The sequence below is a fragment of the Vicugna pacos genome, chromosome 22, assembly GCF_048564905.1.
Source record: "Vicugna pacos chromosome 22, VicPac4, whole genome shotgun sequence".
NCBI lineage: Eukaryota > Metazoa > Chordata > Mammalia > Artiodactyla > Camelidae > Vicugna > Vicugna pacos.
In genome coordinates, this window is record NC_133008.1 from 14729589 (window position 1) to 14752506 (window position 22918).

At 47.3% G+C, this 22918-nt stretch overlaps 1 protein-coding gene across 7 annotated transcripts in view; it reads right to left on the reverse strand.

The window, feature by feature from the left end:
• TENM2 (teneurin transmembrane protein 2) overlaps window positions 1-22918 on the reverse strand; it is a 462232-nt gene that overhangs the window by 20853 nt on the left and 418461 nt on the right. For all 7 annotated transcript variants that reach the window (XM_072947258.1, XM_072947260.1, XM_072947265.1 and 4 more), the window contains 2 exons: window positions 14190-14365; window positions 12629-12864 (listed from right to left, as the gene is read on the reverse strand). In XM_072947258.1, coding sequence (XP_072803359.1) covers window positions 12629-12864; window positions 14190-14365 — 412 coding nt within the window. The remainder of the gene's footprint in view (window positions 1-12628; window positions 12865-14189; window positions 14366-22918) is intronic.

Sequence of the window (22918 nt, forward strand, 5' to 3'; positions counted from 1 at the left end):
GTCTGTTGCTGTATGGTTGTTTAGAGGAGCCTCCTACGATTCTTTGTATTTCTGTAGTATAAGTTGTAACTTTTCCTTCTTCATTTATAACTTTGTGGATTTGGGTCCCTGCTCTTTTTTTTCTTGGTCGGTGTACCTAAGGGTTTGTCAGTTTTGTTGATCTTTTTAAAGAACCAACTATGAGTTTGTTTTATATTAACTATTGTTTTCCTGTTCTGTATTTTATTTATTTCTTCTCTTCCCTATTTCCTTCCTTCTGGTAACCTTGGGTTCAGTTTGTTCTTTTTCTAGTTTGTTAAGGCATATAGAGTTAGTTTGTTTCTCTGGAATCTTTCTTGCTTCTACTGTAGGTGTTTGTTGCTGTGAACTTCACTCTTAAAACTGCTTTTGCTGCATCCCATGAGGTTTGGTATATTGTATTTCCATTTCCATTTGTCTCAAGAGACTTTTTAATTTCCTCTTTAATTTGTTTTTGATCCATTGGCTGTTAAGGAGAGTATTTTAAAATTTCTATGCATTTGTGAATTTTCTGGTTTTCCTCCTGTTACTGCTTTCTAGTTTCAGACCACTGTGGTCAGAGAAGACACCTGCTATGATGTCCGTCTGCTTGAATTTACTAAGAGTTGTTTAGTGGCTCAGCATATGGTTTATCTTAGAAAACGTTCCATGTGAACTTGAAGAATGTGTATTCTGCTGTTGTCAGATAGCACGTTATGTCTATGTCTGTTAGGTCTGTTTTAGCTTTAGTGTTGTTCAAATCTGCTGTCTCCTTATTGATTCTGTGTCTGAATGATCTATCCATTGTTGACAGTGGGGTATTAAAGTTCCCAGCTACTATTGTATTGCTATTTATTTCTCTTTTTAGCTGTTGTTGTTTTATATATTTAAATGCTTCAGTGTGGGGTGTGTAAATATTTATGCTTGTTATATCTTTTCAATAGATTGACCAACCTCTTTATCAGTATATGATGATCTTTTTTTTTTTTTAAGTATGGCTTTTTGTCCTTTATTTCAATTTTTGGGGGGTAATTTTTAAATTTATCTTCTTAATAGGGGAACTGGGGATTGAACCCAGGACCTTGTGTGTGCTAGGTACGAACTCTACCACTGAGCTATATACCCTTCCCCCATAGTATATGATGATCTTTTGTTTCTTTTTACCATTTTTAGTTTCAAGTCTCTTTCGCTTGATATAATATAACTATCCCTGCTTTTTGAGGGGATTACTATTAGCTTGAAATATCTTTTTCCATCCCTTCACTCTCAGGCTATACATATCTTTAAGGCTAAACTGAGTATCATATAAGGCAGCATATTGTTGGATCTTGGTTTTTTTGTTTTTTAAATCCATTCAGCCTTTGTCTTTTAATTGGAGAGTTTAATCTTTACATTTAAAGTAATTATCAATAGGTAAGGACTTACTATTGCCATTTTGTTCATCATTTTCTGGCTTTAAAAAAAGATACATTGTTCCTTTTTTCATATCCTGCTGTCTTTTTTCTGTGTGTTTTGAGGTCATTTGGTACCAGTGTTCTTTGACTTCTTTATCATGTTCTTTTGTGCAGTTACTACAGGTTTTTCCCTTGTGGTTACTATGAGACTTTCATAAAATACCTTAAAATTATAACATTCTATTTTAAACCCATAACAACTTAACTTTAATATAATTCCTTAATTTATGCTTTTCCTTCTCACACTTTAGATATTGATGTTACAGTTTACATATTTTAGTAATATGTAACTAATAACAGATTATAGTAGTTATGGTTATTTTTATTATGTTTGTTTTTAAACTTACAACTAGAGTGTAAGTGAATTACGTACCACTCTTATCATAGTACATAATCTAGCTTTGACTATATGTTTACCGTTAAAAGTGAGTTTTATGCTACTTTCTTTGTTTTTATTATGTTAGTGTCTTTTTACTTCTACTCAAATAATTTTCTTTACCATTCTTTGTAAGGTGGGTCTAATGGTGGTAACGCCCTTCCTTCCGTTTGTTCACAAGCCTTTATCCTTCATTTCTGAAGGACAGCTTTCTAGATACAGAATTCTTGGTTTACAGGGTTTTTTTTTTTCTTTTAATATTTTGAATATATCATCCCATTCTCTCCTGGCCAGAAGAGTTTCTGCTGAGAAACCCTCTGGTAGTCTCAGGGGAGTTACCTTGTATATAACGCTCCTCTTTTGTCCTGGTGCTCTCAACTTTATCTTTTGTCATTTGACAATTTTAATTGTATTGTGTCTTGGTGTAGCCTTGTTTGGGTTCAAACTATTTTGGGGTCCTTTGGGCCTCATGGATCTGGATATCCATTTCTCTTTTCTGGTTTGGGAAGATTTCAGCCATTATTGCTTTAAATATACTTTCTGTTGCTTTTTCTTTCTCTTTGGTATTTCCATAATGCAAATATTCTTTTTTTTTTTTTGATTGTGTCTCTTAAGTGCAATGGCTTTCATCATTGTTTTCCTTTTTTTTTTTCTTTTTTTCCTCCTCTGGATAATTTCAACTGTCCTATTTTCCAGGTTGCTGGTTTTTAAGTCTGTATTGAGTCTCCTTTTGGAGCTCTATGTTGAATTCTTCAGTTTACTGTTTTTTTCAGCTGTAGAATTTTTTCGTCGTTTCTATTTTTGTGCAACGTATTATGTTCATGAATTGTTTTCCTAGTTTTGTTTGATTGTCTGTGTGTCCTTGCAGCTCACTGAAGTTCCTTAAGAGGACTATTTGGCTGACAGTTCATAGATCTTCACTTAAGTAGGATCAGTTATTGAAGACCCTCTGTTTCCTTTGCTGGTGTCATATTTCCCTGATTTTTCACGATCCTTCATTCCTTACATTGGTGTCTGTGCATTTGAGTAAGTGGTCTCGTAGAATTTACAGGTTTGCTTTGGTAGAGACAGATCTACCAGTTGGCTCAGTTTTGGCTTCTGGGTGTGTCTGCTGCTAAATTCTACAGAGGGCGGTATTTGTTTTCAGGGTCTATTTTGTGGCAGTGCAACTACCTGAGCTCTGAGGGCAGGGGTGGGAGGCTGTGCCGCTGGCTGAGAACAGTTGGCTAGGACTGTTGGCTTGGTTCCCTGCCCAAGTGAGGCTGTAGGATGGGCTCCGTGGTTGCCTGGGTTCGCTGGTCAGGCTTACCAGACCGTTGGGACTGGGTGCTACACTCAGCAGTAGGGAGCTTCCTTGCCCTTGAGGGGCATCAGAATGGGATCCAGGGCCTGCGTGGTTTGTTGTTCTGGGACTTGAATCTGGGAAGAGTATACAGTGAATTCCCTCAGTCCCCCTGATATGCCAGACAGGGCCACTGGTTTTGCTCTGCAGAGGGGAGAAGCCTGGACTGTGCTCTCTGGTCAAGTGCTGCTGTGCACAGGGCGGTGGCACGGGATGCTCAGCTCCCCTTGTGCTCTGGTTAGGCTCCTAGGCTGGGTGGGCTGACGCCCACAGTCAGCAACCAGCGGGGCTGTGAAGTAGCTTCCCTGCTTGGGCGCAGCGGGAGAACTAGCTCCAGGCTTTGTAAGGCTCTTTGTCTCTGGTCTTGACTCACACCAACCCTTTCCCCAAGTTCCCTGGCCAGGGAGGCCACAGGCTCTGCCTCTGCCTCTGCCGGCTGTCAGCTCTGCCTGCCCACCTCTCTGCTTGAGCTTGCTGGACCACGTGGCCTTCGGATGCCCCCGCTGGCCCTCCTGGCCTGTCGGGGCGGGGGGCCACACTCAGCAGCCACGGGCCTATGGTCGGCAATCCTGCCTGGGTCGGGAGGGGAGGGTCCTCTTGAGGCATCTCCCCAGTTTTCTGAACAGGCTTTGTGGTTGGGAGGGGCTGAGAGCTACACTTAGTAGCAATGGGGCTGTGAATGAACTCCCCGTCTGGGCACCTCAGGGGAACCCTCCATCCCGGGTGCTGACTCTGCTCCGGGGGAGATCAGCTCTGCCTGCCCACCTCCTGGCTTGAGCCATCCTGGGCTGCGACTCAGCTCCCAGGCCTTGCAGCGGGGAGTGGGCAGATCAGGCTCCAGGGCTGGCCAGACTCCTCGTTTGAGGACCTGAGACCGGCAGACTTGCGCCCCGCCCAGTTCCCTGGTCTGATGGACTCAGTTCTGCAGCTGACAAAAGCTGCCGGTTGCGATTACTCCCTGGGCGCTGCAGGGAGGAGCTCCGTCTGCCGAGATCTGAGTGCTGCTTACAAGCCCTGCTCCCTTTCTCCATCACAATCAGATTCCCAGTGGTTGAGTCCCATGGATTTCCCCTGCAGTCCCTGCGGGGCGACAGAGGAGTAGCAGCCCTCACGAAGCCACCCACAATGCTGGGGCTGGGGTGGGGGGCTCCAGACATCCCCCCTGAGCTCTCTTCCCACTGGTGGGCTGTGCCGGCCTGGGGCAGGGGCAGTGCGATCAGTGACCACCCTTCTGGTGGGATCTGTCTCGATCTCTGTGGTGCGGGGTGGGGGTCACGGCAGCCTCACCCCCCTGTTCTAGGAGTCTCTCAGGAGCGCCTTGTCCACGAAGAGTTGTTATTTGTGCTCGTGAGGGTGGCGCAAACTCAGGAGTGGCCTATGTTCCCATCTTGCTGATGTCACTCAGTTAACTTCTGAAATGTGTGATTTCTATAAAAATGCCCAATCCTTCTAATAATTAAATATGATAAATTCACTGGAAGCTGAGTTAAGGAGTTCAGGCCAGTCATGTAATCTCATCAAATATCTTTAATTGTGAGGGTGCCTGGACTGGAGAGGAGGTGCTTCGGCTGTGGGGTGGGAGGTCTTGGAGGGTCTGACAGGCGTGCCCACCCCCCCCCCACTTTACTGTGTGCAGGAGCTTTAATTTAGCCTCACTGTTCTCTTATTCCGAATTAAATTACCCATCTAACAATATTTAAATTAACCTCGAGGCTTCCTGGAGAACATAAAAGTTATTTTGAATTATTTTCACTGCCAGGAGCGGCACAGTTCCCTTCCCAGCCAGCTCGGTAGGTGTTCAGTGATAGAGAAGCCCGTTGTTAAATTAATACAATTTTGTGTTTGTAAGGAAGCCATTATTTTTAATTATCGGGCATTTTCCTCAGCCTGGCTTCCCCAGTTAATAAAACTCAGCTACTTAGCATGGTTTTTATTTTTGCGGAGGGCAGACTTTGGGAAGTACTTTCCCCTGTGGCATCTCCCTCCAGAATGTTTTGATCTCACAAAGCACACGCCTGTCACAGGGAGGCTCGTAAAAAGCCCCGAGAAAAGGAAACGCTGTCGTCAAAATGGCCCTGCTGGGCCTTTGACTGGTGACTCTAGCATAGCCTGGGAGGCAGTGCCAGGAGCTGGTGAAGAGAGGAAATTAACACTGGGCTGGATCCCCTCCTGGAAATGGCACTGTGGCACAGCAGGAGAGACTCCAGTTAGACTTACAGCAGAACCCTTTGCCCATACCGCTCTGAGTCTGGGAAACCCAGGCGAGATTAGGAAGGGAGGGCAAAAGATTCTCCCCAGATGTCTGGCAGTGTTAACAAGTAGAACTCCTGCCTTGGAGAACTGAGTTAATTTACCCACCCGGAGGAGAAGCCTGGCCTGGGTGTCATCTTCATTTCCTCTCTGGGTCTGTCCTCTGGGATGTAAAAAAGCAGCTCTCCCCAGTCCCCATGTAACAAGACCCCATGCTATGCTGGGATCAGTGCTAGTGCAGACAGAACAACTCGCTATAAATTTAATATTAGCTTAAATAATGCATAATTAGAAGGGTAAGCCTCTGCAAACACATTAAATAATGTATTCCCCAGGCAAACATTACTTTTGGATGACTTGCTGTTTTGGGTGGCGGCGAGGTGGGAAGGTAGAAAGCCCCGAATCTCAGCTGCGGTTTTGCCGCTGATTAGCTTTGTTGTCACAGAGCAGCGCCATCACCGGTCATCCCTGCGGTTCCTTATCTGTAATGGCCCGTGAGCTTCTGGTGGGCAGAGGCTTTACCTTCCTTTTCTTAGTATCGCTGTTATTTTGGAAAAGTGCTTGGTGCTCAGCAGACATTTGGGAATAAGGGGGTTGAGTAAGACCGAGTATAAGAACCCTGGCAGCTCTGATGAGTAAGGCGCTAACGTAAAAATTACCGAGAGGAGAAAATGGGAGCCGGACCCCCCATATCCAACAGGCTTCCTTTTTCCCAAAAAGTAATTTGGATCATTCTGGGAGGGCTCTCGAGAGCTGGAATTAGCAGAGGTCAGAGGGAGCGGATTTTAAAAATCACATTCATTCATTCATTCAACGTTGAGCACCTACTGTGTGCTCGTGACTATGATCAGCACATAAAATAGAGCAGGACAGTTGGGGCTCCTGCTCTCAGGAACTTGCGGGTCAGAGGAGGATAAAGACACAGGAACCAACAATGACAATCACGAGTGTGGTCGTGAGAGTCGACACAGGGAAGGCACTGTGGGATTGGAGGAGGGACAAGGAGCCAGAGCTGGGCCGACAAGGATGGTTTGCCAGAGGAAGTGCTGCCTCACCGGGGTGCAGTGTCTGAGACTTCAGAGGTGAAGGCAGGGGACAAGGCAGGGAGAACATTCCGGTGGGGTGGTAACAAAGGCCCTGTGCAGGCAGAGAGCATCCCTTTGGATGCTGTGGTCTAGTCTAGTGGAGGCAGGTGGTCCGTTGGTCAGGATGTGGCAGGGAGGACAGGGGTCTGCTATGGAGGCTCCACCCAGATGACCGGAACGGTCAAGTATGTTGCATGTCTGCTAAGCTCTAAAAAGAAAGGAAGACAGTTCCATCCTGCAGACGAATGCTCCACTGCATTCAACGTGGGTAAATCCGGGGAGGACTTTTTTTTTTTTTTTTTTTACCAGCACCAATAAGGCCCTGATCCCTTGACCTTACCACCCCCAGCTAGTTTGCTCCAGCCACACTGGCTAGCCTTCTGCTCAGGATATAAGCAACAGTTTCTTCTGCCTCAGGGCCTTTGCGTATGCTGGAACCCTAGCACAGAAGGCTTTCCTCCCGTTCCTTGCCTGGAAAATTCCTACTCTTCATTCAGTTCTCAGCCCAAATGTCATTATCTTAGCACAGCCTAACCTAGATCAGATATTCCTTGCTATCTCAGCTGCATTTTTTTCCTTCAGAGCACCCATCGCAATCTCTTTATATTATTTGTGGTTTATTTGATTATTAACTATTTCCCCTTGCTACAGCACAAGCTCCATGAGGGTCTTTCCACTTTTCCACTGCACCATCAAAACAGCACGTCATCCAAAAATCACATGTGCTTGGGGGATACGTTGCTGAACGTGTTTGCAGAGGCTTACCCTTCTAATGACATATTATTTAAGGTAATATTAAATTTGTAGCAAGTTCTGCCTGCACAGGCCCTTCTCGTAATTCAGTGTCTTGTCTTCTCACGACTAGACCCTCAGTGCCTAGTACAGTGCCAGGAACATAATAGGTGTTTGAAAAAATGAAATATCAGTTGGTGCGGAATGAATGTGTGTGGCAGGCAGGGCTAATAGAATTCAGGCTTTTGTGATGACTGCTTCTGCGAACAGACAGACTTGAGTGGGCCCCGTGCAGAACTGAGTTCACGTGCGTGTGTTCGCAGGCACACAGGCACGTCTGCCTCCCACCTTGCTGCTGTGTCACTGTCATTTGCCACAAAAGTAAGAGTAACACAAGCCAACGTGTAATTGCAATGTCATATTAATTATATGGAAACCAAAACAAAATTACTAACTCCCACTTCTTCTCAGAATACTAATAACACTAATACCAATATCATGATGGAGGATTATCTTGGAAGCAATTTTTCTTTTGTTCTGCTACCTACACATGTAGCTGTTTCTTGCTTTTGCAACCTCTGTGTACATCATAATTGGGAGGAAATGCCCCAGAGGGTGGCTGTATGCCTTCTTCAGCAGAGAGAATCGTGCACTAAACCCACTTTAGGAAAGAGCAGGAGTTTTAAATCTGAATAGGAGGAGTTGATTTCAGTTCTCTCTTCAAAAAGTCTAGAAAAAAGCCTTGCTGGAGGGGAGGGGGCATGAATGCAGTAACAGAACCTCAGGGCTAGAGATTTGCTTTGTGATTAAATTAGGCTTTTGGAGGGATGGACTGTGAAGAATATGTCTGGGGGTGTGTGTGTGTGAGTGATTTAACCATCTCTTCCTTCTTGGGGTGCAGCACCCCCTTTCTCTAAGGTGTCCCCATCTAGGCAGTCTTACTGAGATATCCATCACAAGACACATGCATCCATATGGGACCCAGCCAATGACCAGCCTGGGAATGGGAGTGCCACTCCATCTGTACCAGGTCACTCATAGTTCTTCCAAGGGATTTTACTTTTGAATTCTGCAGGCGAGCCCTCCCTCTTCCCTCTGGGCTCACTAAGCTGAACTGGTAGCAACCTGGAGTCATCTTTAGCCAAGTCTGCCTGACTCCGCCTGACTCCCCAGGGTGAGGAGGTAACCAGTCGAACATAGGAGTAAATTAGGCTAAGAGTCAAGAGGAACATTGCTAAGAGATGGACGGGGCCTGAGAGGAAGATGTCAACCCGATGATACCATCCGAGCCTGTGAAGTCCCCAGGGCTGGCTCCTGTCTCGCGGGCCTGCTCGGCAAAGACAATGCATAGCCTTTTTATTGAGCTAATTTGAGTGTACTTTCTGTCTCTTGCAGGGGAAAGATTCCTGACAGACACAAAGGCATTTTTGCCCTAAGCACTTTCCAAGGGGAATCCTTCTGAGGGGCCACGGTCGGCGTATCCTCCTTTGTCACCCGCTGTCTGAGCGCCCATCACATGGCACCATCACCAGGGAGAAGCAGTGAGACGGAACTTGCGCTCCTGGAGCTTCCAGGTACCCTACTGCAGCAGCTTCATGACGCTTGTGAAGGGCAGAGTGGGAGGTGTCAGGGCAGGAAGGAGGAAGACTTTCAAATGCGATTCCTTGAGAAATCCCTGGGAGGCACACTGCACTGAAAACCTTGCCCACAGTGACTATGGGCAGGGACAGTCACTCCAGATTTTGCCCAAGCATCATGAAGCTTTTTGGTGGAAGAGGGTGGCTGTGGTCCATCTATCCACCGTCTCACATTTCACCAGCCTTTAGCTAAGAGCTGCTGACAAGTTCCTTGCCTAAGAGGTGCCCCCGGCTGGGTTGATGGAAGAAGGAGGACCGAGGTGGGTTAGCATTTCACTGGGCACTGTTCTGCTGGGATAGCGCCACTGGGGTTTCTGGTCCTCTCTGAACTCCAGGGCTGCTCCCAGGACTTTGCTAGTCCCCGGGAAAAGTCAGGTATTTGCTTCAATGCGTGAAACCCTCAGTTACTGCATCATAGAGCTCTCCAAATCCCCTGCCAGCCACTGGGCGGGGGGGGGGGGGCGGTGAGCAACATGGTTCCGGCTCAGTGGTCGCACTTTAAAATTCATCCCATTTCTTCCCCATTCCAAGAGGCAGGGCTAGGGCCTCCGGAATCTCACATCTCTGTGTTGGTGTTCAGTTTCCAGCCTCTCTCCTTCACAGAGCCCAGCAGGCCAGCCCCTGAAGTCCAGAGGGCTCCTTGGCTTCCCAGTCTGTATGCTCACAGAAAGGGCTCCTTAAAAAGGGGGGCATGACACAGCAACCCTGCTAACTGCCGTTAACTGTGTGGGCTCAGTAGCTCTCAGACCTCCCTCTCTGCTCGCGCTTTAGTTTCTTGTTTGGCTTCCTGCCACAGCCCCCGTGCCGTCCCTCCCCTCCTGTCCCCTTCTGAGCTACCTCCTCTACACCCGAGAGCTCGTTCCAACATAACAAACCCCAGCACGTCACTCTACTAATTGAACCCTGGAACAGCTAGCCGTCCCCACCGTCCTCAGGATGAACACCGGCCTCGTAAAATTCCCTTCCAGGTGCTGCCCTGACCAGCTTGCTCCTCCTCTGTCTGATCGCCCTTCGCCGATAGCTTTGCCTGGCCAATCCCTACTGCTCTGTACAACCGATGCCAACTCTTCTGTGAAGCAACCCTCAGCCCCGATCCAGATGGCAGAAGTCCCTGCTCCGGGGTCACCAGATCTCCTTGCAGGTAAGTTGGAGCCACCCCCTTGTGTTCTCCCCGGGGGAATGGCCATGATGCCTGCCACGGCCAGTCGTGCTCACCGCGCCCCTGATTTCGGGGCTTATTTGTTAACATCTGTTCACCTATCACAGCCCACCCTCTCCTGACTGACACCGGGACGCACCCCTTCCCCTGGGATCTTGGCCACTGTTACAGCTCACAGCACACACCTTACATGTCTTCTCCACTGGACTGTCAGCTCCTCTCTGGCTCGGAATTAGTTTTCATTCCCTCCCTTGAACCTGCTCATTCCACACTGCTTGACATACAGTTGGCACTTAGAAAACATCTTTTTTTTTTTAATGTGAAATATTGGTTTAATTTGCAGCCCCCATACAGAAGAGACGTAAACCGAAGAGAAAATAAAACTAGACAGCACACGGGGAAGCCAACACTTACAAAAAGGTAAGGGTCCCCAGAGAGTCCATTCCAGTGAGTATCTTTTGAATAAATGAAAAATTTCAGGCCCCATGTGACAGTACGCCCGACGGCCACCTTCGGTTTAGGGGCTGCAACGTCCCCGCCATGAGCTCAGGAAGCAGCTGACGGAAAGGATGCGCCCCGGGTGACTGAACCCACGTGACACCGCACTGCCCCTTCCTCCAACTGCGCCCCTGCAATTTCCAGGAGGTACTTTTATTTCATTCACTAAACAATTTATGAATTGAATTAAAAGAAATGAGATGCAAATAAATTCCAGGCTTTCTCCCTCATTTTCAAATTACATTTTCAGTCCACTCAACCTGTTATAATCTCATAGTGATTTTCATTTAAGAGAGCTAAATGGATATGTGATTATTGTTACAGGAACTAACAGCAGACAATTAAATGTTGAGGTGTTGATAGATAAAGCTGTGTTTCGATTTGCATAAACACGATGCCAGCAAATCTAACCCTGGCAGAAATTCAGTTATGAGACGTGCCTGCCTAACTTCTGCTAATTGCCACAAGTACCATTATTAAGATTTTTTAATATTCAGAGTTGGGATGGTAGCCATTTTATTTGAGGGCCACATTTATCTTTATTTTGAAAACTTAGTCAAAAAAGGCACGGCTGCTACTTAATAATCAAGTTGCACCGTGCAGTGTATCAAAAATCAATTACGCAGCCCTGAAATCCACTCATTAAGGATCTAGCTGCTAATCTCATTTCATTTTTGTCTTTAGGAAGACACTGCAGTTTGCAAACTTCGCAGATACCAGCAGAGGAAGAAAAACACGCGAGACTGCTGATAACCTCATGTGGAGCATTAAACTCCAACTAGACAGACAAAGGCGGAATCGGAATACGGAGTGGCCTGGCTCTGCATGGAGGGCACCCGGGCTGGATTCCAGTCCAATGCCACGGCGGAAGTTCTGTTGACGGTAAGCCTTCTAGTCTCGGGGATGCCAAAGGATTTTGTTAAACCCTGCCGTATTCCTGGTGACCATCTCAATGATTTTATTAATTTACTGATTATTGGCTGCTGCCCCTCCCCGCCCCGCCCGCTAAACAGCAGGCGGGCAGGGATGCTGTTTGGCGCACCTTGTAGCTCCAGTGCATTGCACAGCATCTGGATCCTCGGAGGGAGCTAGCTGGTCATCAGATGGGTGCTGAGTCTGATGAAGACCGGGAGCCCTAGGATCCTCCCCTGGGGCACGGGTTAGCATGGCGGTAAGACTCGCAGCCCCTCTCGGCGCCACACGGACGACCGTCGATCTAATCAGGGAGGTGTGAGGGCTGGTGGTTAAGAATCCTGGTCAGCGAGCCTGACAGGAAGATGGAACTGGTGCTGAGTCCTGGCTTTGCCACTTTGCCACTTTGCCCCCGAGCAGGTTAGTTATTTAGCTCCTCAGAGACTCTGTTTCCTCAACTGAACGACGGAGCTACGAATGCCTACCCCCACAGGGCTGCTGAAGGTAAGATGATACAAGAAAAGCCCGGAACACAGTGCTTGCATCATAAACGTTATATATTGGTTTTGAAAGATGTCACTTCACTTGTGGGGAAGTGACCTAGTCTGGGAAAGCTAGGGTTGGTTAAAACGTCCTGCTGCAGCTTGCTTGCTGCGTCCTCCTGGGAAGCCTTCCCTGACCCCCGCAGGCTGGATGAGGGCCCCTCTTCTGGGATGCCGTCAAGCCCTGGGTGTTCCTCTATCTTCTCACTGAACCCATTGGATTGGCCTGAGTTTACAGCCTCTCCTGGACTGTCTGTCAACACCTTGAGTGTGTGAGTGTGAAGAGCACATTATAAAACTCTCATTCGTCTAGTATCCAGCAAGTCGCCCAGCACACAGTAGGCACGGGCACCCACTGATTGGCCAAGCTGGTCAAACAGTGCAGGCTGAGGGAGATGGTACGCGTGAAAGGAAGACCAAAGGGCGCTCTAGTTAGAGTTGAAGGTAGATCCCCACTTTTTCTGGTCCTCGGAAATGGAGAACGTCTTCCCCGAGGTCTGAGTCCCAGAGGGACAGGACTCCCGTGTCTCCTCCCGGGAAGAAAGGCGCGGTGGCGGCTCGGGAACCGGGCGGTTTCCTCAGCGCCTGAGGAAAGCGTGTGGCCCCTCCTACCCTGTGGCGACGAGTTGGGTAGAACTACTTACCCGGAGTTTCCTGCCAAAGATGGTGACTTTGCCTTTGATCTGTTCCTTCCTCAGGCGCCACTCGATGGAGTTCAGGCCGTTCTCCATGGGCAGAGAGATGTTGCAGCGCCCGATGGTGGGGGTGACGGTGCCCGCCAGGACGTGGGGCTCGCTGTGGAAGCTGACACCCATCCCGTTGGCATACATCACCCTCAGGGTGCCGTTGTTACAGAGCTGGTAGCTGTTCCTCACTTGATCTGGAGACATGGAGGGCGGGGTGGGGAGAGGGAAATAAATTATCCACGCTGTTAGTCAGAAGAGAACAGAGCCCCTATTTTTGTAGGTTTCCATGGTGCTCTGCAGCTGTCAGTCTAAGGCTGCCTTCAATTAGCACACGTACAATGTTAAGGTGTGTAGCAGAGATGCTACTGATCCGTGGAAAGAAAAACATTATTAATATGTGGCACTCCAGAAATAATTATGCTGTGATATTTTTCTTTTACTCACTGAAGACTATTAATAGTGCATTTAAACAGATAAAGATGTCTGCTGCCTACACACTTTGTGTCAATCAAATCTCTGATTTTTAACATATAGACGTTTTAGCTGAACTGGGGGGAAAAAAAAGAAAACTACTTAATATTAGTTTTTCCCTCTTGCCCACCATCTAACCTGCGGTTGATGGTCTCCCACAGGTCAGATCCACTGCAAATCCAGTCTTGGTTGGGTTCTTCAAGAAAAGAAACGGAAAAAGCAACCTTCCTGCCCGTCATGTGTCTGTCTCTACGAGGATGCCCCCTCCACTCAAGAGAAGCACGAGGTAGACTGAGCCAGTGGGCGCTGATAACATGTGCTTATCTTCCCAAATGGACTCTACAGTAGTCGGTCCGACTTCTGACCTTTTTTTCCCTTTATCGAAAAGTTCCAGGAAGCAAATGTGAGGCAGAGACGCCTGTGCCTGTTACAGGTAGGCTGCGTCCTGCTCAGGCAAAGGCGCCCAGCTGGTCTGGCCCCGGACTTGCTGGCTTTTGGAGTTGTGAGCCCGTGTGTACCTGTCACTCCTGCGACTGCAGCCGCCGTGCAGAAAGACAAACATCTACATCATCAATCATCTGGCAGAGCAGCAATAGAGTCATTGAAACAGGCTCTGTCGTGGGATAACAGTCCAGAAATGTCACCATTTATCTACTGAGAGGACGCTTTTAGCCTCTGACGATGGGCTGGCCCACTGACATTCTATCTTAATTAAAAGGAAACCTAATCTGCACAATTCCTTTGTGCTTCTCCTGGAATGTATGTCATGCCAACCAGTAACCATGGGGGTGGTCAGAAACCTTTGCGACCCCAGTGACTGCAGGATAACCGTCTCATCACAGAAGGGCATGAAGAGACTCAGAATGGGGCCAGGGTGCAAAGAGGTAAACAACCTGTGATTGACAGTTTCAGGTAAACATGTAACAGACCCCCCCCCCCAGCACAGCACGGCAGGTTGCTTGCAGACAGTGACATGCAGGTATCTTCGTGAAGTGCAACTCTGCAGTCCGGGCCCACGCGCCCTGCCGTGCCCTGCCCCCGGGCTTACCTTGCACCACTGTGTAGGAAGCCTCCACCGAGGACAGGTTGGTGATGACGGTGACGTCATCGTCACGGTTGGAGTTCTCGATGTCAATGGTAATGGATTTCTCCATTTCCCGGTGCAGGCTGGTCACCACCCCTGTGGGGCGTGTCACATTGGTCAGGCGGCCCTCGTGGTCATAACTGGAGAATAGACACACTGGTTAGCAGCAGCTACTAACCCTCAGCGCCACACGTGGGACAGACTCACAGGGCCACAGAAAGAGAAGCACTGGGAGGTGGCAGCACGCCGAGGCTCCTGTCAGTCACAGGCACCAAAACCTCCACCTGGGGAATGTAAATGGATGCAGCCACTACGGAGATTCATTAAAAGGCAAAAATTGAGTTCCCACATGATGGAGAGCCCCTCTCAATGCACACTGTACCACCACTGACAACAGGAAACCGGGAAACAAGCTGCGTGTCCACCGGCAGATGACAGAGGGAGAGTATCTGTATTCCCGAGTCACTGTGCTGTACACCTGACGTTAACACAACACTGTACATCAACTACACTTCAGTACCAAAACCCCTCTAAGCTGCCCAGAGAAACGGCGATCCTCTTTACCACCCCCTCAGGCAGGGTGTACTTAATTACACTTTGCCAAGTCGGTGAGAGCAAGCGACTTTACGCTGGTCACTTCACGTATGTGTTCCACGGAGCCACGAAGTTAAACTTCCTAAAAATGATCGCTTTCCTTATGTCGCTTCTCTGCAGAAGTAACTGTACCGTTTCCCCAGTGGTTGCTCAATCAAATGAAAACCTGGCATTTGAGACTACCCATGCTCTCGGTCTTCCACACTCACTCAGCCTGGGCCAAATGCCACCTCCGTGCCATGGAGCAAGCTCAGCAGCCTGGCCGCCTGTAACCATTCCTCAGGTCCCGTGCTCTGAGCGTTTTCCTAAGTCCTCAGCAGCCAGGTCTCAGTACACACCAGTGGTGAGTTCTGCAGCCTGCAAGTAGGCCCTCCTCCTTTCTGTAGCAGTGTCATCTTTACTCTGACAGGGCGTGTGTTTATTTTTTCCACCTCCTTTAGCAAGAAGCCCTCTCGTTCCTCTTGCTGGAACATGTCTGCACCCTGGAAGATGCTTTGGATTCAGAAGCCTGGCCCTCCTTCTGCCCTAGGAAAGAGAAGGAGACTCGCTCCAAGGTCTGCGTGTGGAGGACCTTGAGCGTGACCAGGTGAGACTTGTTACTGGAGAAGGGAGGCCAGCAGAGCGAGGAACGCGTTTTGCTTTCAGGGTTAGAAAGGAGGAAAAGCTGCTCAACGTCTGGCGTGTGACCTCCCCCCGCCCCAAGTCTGCGCAGGGACAAGGCTGGCAGGTTTGGAGCGATGAAGACTTCAGAAGCCTGTACCGGATGCGAGGGTAGAGAGGTTTCTGTGAACAGAACTGCTGGACTTTGTCACTCAGTGCCCAGGACAACAAAAGCAAATGTGCAGGGTGTGTGGGAAGTGTTTCTGGAATAAAGGACTGCAGACCTGGCTCAGGACTTTCAGTGATGGGAGGAGAGTTGCTCCTGAGGTGAACTGGAAAGAGCTGAGCTCTGCAGATCAGATCTGGAGTCTGAGAGTGGAACTACAGTAAGCTGAGAAGCCAGTTGGGCAAAGGCAGTGGGGAAGGGGAGCCAAGTGTGAGCAGGAAACCCAGCAAGCTCAGGGGCCCGGCTCTGGCTCCCCCCCCCCCCCGCCCCATCAGCTGCCCAGGCAGTAAACCTTGGTGGTGGTACCACTAGCAACACAGACAAGACGCAGGCCCCACCGCCCAGTCAAAGGGGCTCCCCCATGCCTTCTTCACTGTTAAACTACCTCGCAAACAGCAGTGTCATGATGTTACTTACAAATACAAATCAGAAGCACCGAAAGGCTCACTGACCAAAGATTCAGTAAGCGACGATTTATGCATCGAGCAGAAACCTACGAAGCCGTCCAAACTGATGGCGTGGATTGCTAAGTACTGGCCTGAAAAAAATTCATATATTGTTGAGTCGAAAGTGTACTTTCGGTAGGGCTAAAAATATGAGTATATGAAGAAGAAACGGACAATACAGATGTCCCAACGTTAAGGGTGGTTTTCCTGCGTTTTTGGTATGTTCCTGTATCTTAAGAATTATTTGTACCCAATATGCCTTACTTTCCTGTTTTATAACCAAAAACAAAAGTATTTAAAAATGAGAACAGATGAAGCCCAAAATTAAGAGAAGGAAGAGCACTTAAGTAAACTAAATAAAACTGAAAAAAAAATAGCAAAGAGTCACTGAAACCAAGAGCTGGTCAATTGACAAACCCTTAGCTAGACTTAACAAGAAAAACAAAATCTGAAATGAAAGGGAAAAAAATCACAATTGCGACCCACAAAAATATAAAAGATCGTAAGGGTGCTATGAACAATCAGGTACCAGCACATGGACGACAGGGAAGAAGTGGCTCAATGTCTAGAAACACACAACATACCAGGATTGAGTAAGGAACAAATGAAAAAATCTGAACAGACTAATCACTAGGAGGAAGACCGAACCGGTAATCAATCAAAAAGCTCCCACCGAACAAAAGTCCAGGATCACCCGGCTTCACTGGCGAATTCTACTAAGTAACATTCAAGGAAGAATTAATACCAACCCTTCCGAAAAATAAAGAGGAGGAAATACTCTAAAGTCATTTTACAAGGCCAGCATTACCCTTATACCAAAACCAGACAAGGACACCACAAGAAAAAAAAAATTAAAAGCCAGTATCTCTCCACATAAATCAAAAATCCTCAACAAAATATTAGCAGACTAAATTCAACAGTACGTTAAAAGGCACATACACCATGATCAAGGGAGGGTTCATTCCAGGGACGCAAGGTGGTTCCCATCTGCCAGCCAGTCAGCGTGAAACACCACAGGAATAAAAGGGAGGAGACAAACCACGTGATCCTGCCAAGAGATGCAGAAAAAGCATCTGACAGAACTCAACGTCCATTTATGAGAAAAAAACTCAACAAAGTGCGTGTAGAGGGAACATACCTTGACATAATAAAGGCCATATATGACAGGCCCACAGCTAACATCATACTCAATGGTAAAAGGCTGAAAAATGTCCCTCTAAGACCAGAAACAAGACAAAGGATGCCACCTTTTTCAACAAAGTATTCGAAGTCCAACCCAGAGCAACTGGGCAAGAAAAAAAGGCATCTAAATTTAAAAAGGTAGAAGTTAAACTGTCACTATATATAAAAATAGATTTAAAATAATTTCTTCTGTATAGCACATGGAACCATATTTAATATCTTGTAATAACTTCTTTTAATGAAAAAATATGAAAACAAATATACGTATGTATATGCATGACTGGGACATTGTGCTGTGCACCAGAAATCAACACACTGTAACTGACTGTACTTCAACTGAAAAAAAAAAAGTTAAACTGTCATTATTTGTAGATGACATCATAGGTACATAAAACTCTAAAAACACCACCAAAAAAACCCTGTCAGAACTAATAAACAAATTCAGTACAGTTGCAGGATACAAAATCAATATACAAAAAAAAAATCTGTTGCTTTTCTATATATATTAATAACCAACAACCAGAAACAAATTTTAAAAAATTTATAATTGCATCAAAAGAATAAGACACTAGGTATAAATTTAACCAAGGAGGTAAAAGACCTGCATACTGTAACATTGATGACAGAAATCAAAGACGACACAAATGAACAGTTATTACATGCTCCTGGATTGGAAGAATTAATATTGATACCATGTCCAGACCCCCCAAAGCAATCTACAGATACAGTGCAATTCCTATCAAAATTCCAACGGCATTCCTCACAGAAGCAGAACAAATACTCCTAAACTTTGTATGGAACCACAGATACCCAAACAGCCAGAGCCGTCTTAAGAAGGAATAGCAAAGCTGGAGGCATCACGATCTGTGATTTCAAGCAGTGTGGTACTGCAACAGAAGGAGACGCGCAGAGCAATGGGATAGAATCGAGAGTCCAGAAATAAACCCACACATCCATGGTCGGTCAGCTTACGACAAAGGAGCTGAGATACACAACGGGGCAAAGAACGGTCTCTTCAGTAAGTCATGCTGGGAAAACGGGACAGCCCCACGCAAAAGAATGACACACTCTCTTATACCACTCACAACGTTAACTCCAATGGATTGAAAACTTGAACGTAAGACCTGAAACCATAAAGCTCTTAGAAGAATACGTAGGCAGTAAGCTCTTTGACGTTGGTCTTGGTGATTTTTTTTTTTTTTGGATTTGACACAAAAGCATCAAACCAAAACACTTTTGCACAGCAAAGGAAACCATCCACAAAATGATAAGGCAATCCACTGAATGGGAAAAAATATTTGCCAATCGCATGTCTGATGAGGGACAAATATCCAAAATATATAAAGAGCTCATACAACGCAATAGCAAAAACCAGAAACAATTTGATTGATTTACAAATGAGCAGAGGATCTGTGTAGATACTTTCTCAAAGAAGACACAGAGGGCTAACAGGCATATGAAAGGGTGCTCAGCATCACTAACCTGCAGGGAGATGCACATCAAAATCATATTGAAATATCACCTCACACCTGTTAGAATGGCTCTTATAAAACAACAATAACACAACAACAGTGTTGGCAGTGATGCGGAGAAAAGGGAACCTGCATTCACTGTTGTTGAGAACATAAGCCACTTACATTCGGTGCAGCCATTACAGGAAACAGAATGGAGGTTCCTCAGAAAAGTTAAAAATAGAACTACCATATGATCCAGCAATTCCAAGTCTGTGTATTTCTCTGAAGAAAACAAAAACCCAAATTTGAAAAGATAACTTGCACCCATATGTTCATCACCGCATTATTTACAACAGCCAAGGCAGGGACCAAGGTGTCCGTTAACAAATGCACAGATAAAAAAGATGTGGCATATACTCATGGGATGTTACTCAGCCATAAAAAGGATGACATCTTGCCATTTGTAGCAACGTGGGTGGACCTTGCGGGCATTATACTAAATGAAACAAGTCATACAGAGAGAGACACATCCCCTAGGATCTCATCTATGTGTAGATCTCAAAAACAAACAGAAAAACCCACCAAAAAACCCCCACCAAAAACCAAGCTCATAGAAAGTGGTTGCCAGAGGTGAGGGGTGGGAGAAGGGGTCAAAAGGCACAGACTTTAAGTTATAAACTCAGTAAGACACGGGGATGTCCTATACAGCATGGCAACCAGAGTTAATCATGCTGTATTAACTACATATTTGAAAGTTGCTAAGAGAATAGAACCTAAAAGCTCTCACTGCAAGAAAAACATTTTTTGCAACTCTCTGGCGACGGATGTTAACTAGACTTACTGTGGCAATCACTTCACAACGTATACAAACATTGAATCGTTAGGTTGTACGCCTGAAACTGTTACATCTTAATTTTTCCCTCAATAAATAAAGAAATAAAACAGCTGTACGTGTTTTGACACGGGGTGCTTAGAAGAGAACGCAGTAAGAGACAGTGTCCCCAGCTCTCGCTGCCAAGCAGAAGCTGCGAGGCGCTTATTCTACGGCTCTCAGATAACGATTTAATTCCGACGCACCATGTGACCCGGACACCGACAACACGTTGGTTGCCTCGCTTCATCATGAAAGAAATAGTAGAACTGGAGAGTCTGCTTTGGGGAGAACAGAGGATTGGGTTTGAGACCAGACTCTCAGGGGCCACAGGGAGAAAAACATGTTTTCTTTACCTTTCAAAGCAGATGCAGCTTCATCTCCCTATGGAGCGAGGACCTTCACGGTCAGGTGTCTGCTCACACGCGCAAGGAGCTGTGAGCTCCAGTAATGGGACCTCAAGGCCACCCGGTGGGACCAGTCCTGCCTTGTCTCCTGTGGCGCTGGAGGCTGCTTTTGACTCCCTTACTCAGCACGTATTCACTGAGTTCTTAGGAGGCTCAAGGCTCTGGGGACATGGCTAGGAACAGAATGGGGGAAAACCCTTGCCTCTGGGATGTGTCTGGCTCTCTGAAGAGGACCAGAATAAACTTAAGATTTAAAAGAGAGAGTATGTCGGATGGTGATGAGTGAGAAGATTAAAATAAAAGAGGGAGAAAAGAGAGACCAGTTCTGTGCCCTTCAGGGATGTCGGCTGCTCCCCGCCAGTCTGGGGATTCAGCGGACACGGGAGACCTTCCAGAGACCCCTCCCCCCCATCTACTCCATCCCTGCCCACCTCTCCATGAGGCGCTGCCCAACCACAGAGCAGAAGGGGGAAAGGTGACCGTTCCAGGGACCTGCTCCAAGCTCCTTGAATCGCAATGCCTGCTTATTCTACAAAGTAACTCTTGAACTCTCCTCCTTCCATCCCTCTGGGATTCACTCCTTCCCCCGTTGCTTGACTGTGAGGAGAGGGTCAGGACTGCTCTGGAGGGCTGTCCTTGAGGGGGACGTGTTTCCTGGTCCCCAGGGCCCCGAGTTTGCTCAGGCATGCTCTGCCCCTGCAGGGGTGGGGAGCCAGAAGTCCCGGGGCCCTGGAGAGAGAACAGGATACATTCAAAGTGAAGTATAATGTAAAGACCAGATGTAAAAACTGCATTCTCCAGAGTGAACTGCCATCTGCCTGACTCCCTTGTCCACTACGCAGCGGGTTGTTTGGAACCTGAGGGGTGGGACGTCACCTCTCTCAGCTCCGTTAGCAGCTGCCCTTTGATGAACTTGTACATGCCAGGTGCTTGGCTAATTTCTAAAAGCATACCATCTCCGTGAATCACCACAGGACCCCTGCATGCTGTGCACTGCTACCCCCTCTTGACAGTATGCACATTGCAGCTCAAACAGGTTAGGTGACTTGTCCAAATCAGTCAGTAAGTATGTGGCCTTCACATCCTTGTCATCCTCGCTCCAAGAACCAGGAGCTTTCTGGCATACCACATGGTCTTCTGGGGGACGCTCTGAAAACCCGTGTTCTCTCAGACGTACACCCAGACCAGGCTACACCTTCCATCAGGACCCAGTGGCCTACATCTGGGGAAAGTTTAATTCTAAGCCTGGGGCTCCCTGGAGCTTTCTGAAACTGAGCATAAAATTGGGCCAGGAAAATTCGTTAGTGTTTTTTCCTTCACATTTCTCACCTGCTCCCAAAGTCATTGAGGAATTTGTCTTTTGGGGGATCGCACCTTCCCCCAAACTTTGGCACAGTTCTCTTTTGGAACCCGAAGGTAGGAGTTCCAAATTCTACTGACACCCCTGCTTCAGGGCTATGGGATGCAGAGCTCGCTAGACTTGGAGATCAGCATTGGATTCCCGCTTCACTGCTGGCTCTCTGCGTGGCCTTGGGGGAGTGGCTTCCTTTCTCTGAGCCTCAGTTTCTCTATTCGCGAAACGATAATGAGACCTGTTCTTAGAAGTGCGCTGTGATGGGGGGAGCAGATGAAAGGCTTCCCTTCCCACCTAAGGGAGGATTTGCACCCTGCCTCAGGGAACAGGATGAAAGAGAGAGAAATCCCCCAGAGGAAGCGCTCACGGAAGGACAGACCGTTTTCTGACAGCCCCGAGATCTCCATGTAGTTTTTGTTCATTACTTTTAACTGCTTTCTCTAAAGTTTTGGCTGAGGCCAAGACTAAGCAGGAAGTGGAGCTTGTGTCTGATTTTTTTTTAACAACAAATTTGCTGACCATGTACAAAAAATACCACAAAACCAACTGACCATCTTTTTTAGGAGGCCAAGAAAAGTGTATGCGTCAAACCCCTGCAATGGAGAATTTGGGATAATATACCAACATTCGGAGGGGAAAGCTGCTCTTTAAATCAAGAGAGAAAAAAATTATGCAGTTTCCAAGTAACTTCTGAGCAAATATTAGAAAAAAACAATCATGACCATGTTTTCATGACACTAGGGGACCCTTCTGGAAACTACCCTCCCAGGCAGAGTTCCTGTCTAAGCATGCACCTCAGCCTGAACTTGGATGCTACAGCCTCTTGAGCCAAGCCTACCTCAGACTGGCCTCCCGAGAGGGACACAAATCACCTCCGAAGTGCACTGGGTCTCCAGCTGGAACAGCTGGAAGGGAAGATGAGAATCCAGGAGGTGCTTGGGTTCAAGTGTGGCTTGAACCTGACTTGCTGTGAGAGAAAGAAGGCACTCAGATGATGCCTCAGGGACAGAGCCACTGGCTGGCAAAGGGTGATCAAGTCCCAGGGCCCTGAGGGATGTGAGGATGCTTCAGAAGTCTCAGAAAGACAGCTTTGCCCAAAGAAGGAAGACAGAGCAAGGGCAAAGCAGTTCTGCAATGCAGCCAACTTCCAGCAGGTGGCACCAGCTTCCTTTACATGCTCCCAAACCCTGTGGCGTACAAACAGGAAGTGAACACTCCTGAATGCAAGGCTGATCAGCAGCGAGGTCTTCTGTCCCCTCCTGTCCCTCTCCCCTTCTGTGACAAGGCTTCCTCAACTTACTAAATTCTCAGCTAGAAGCAACACCTACTCAAAAGCAAGAAACACCTGCAGGAAGCAAGCAACGACTCCAAATACATAGCGGTTAACCAGACCCTTCACCATCAAGGAGAGCCAGACACTTGTATATCCCATCCCCGTCTCAGCCAGCGACTGGGGGTGTCACGCCTTAGCCATCTCCTCCAACCCGCATCCCCCGGTTAACGCCTGCGGCAGCAGGCAGTTGAACCAGGAACTGTCTGCAGGAGCAAGGGGAAGCAGT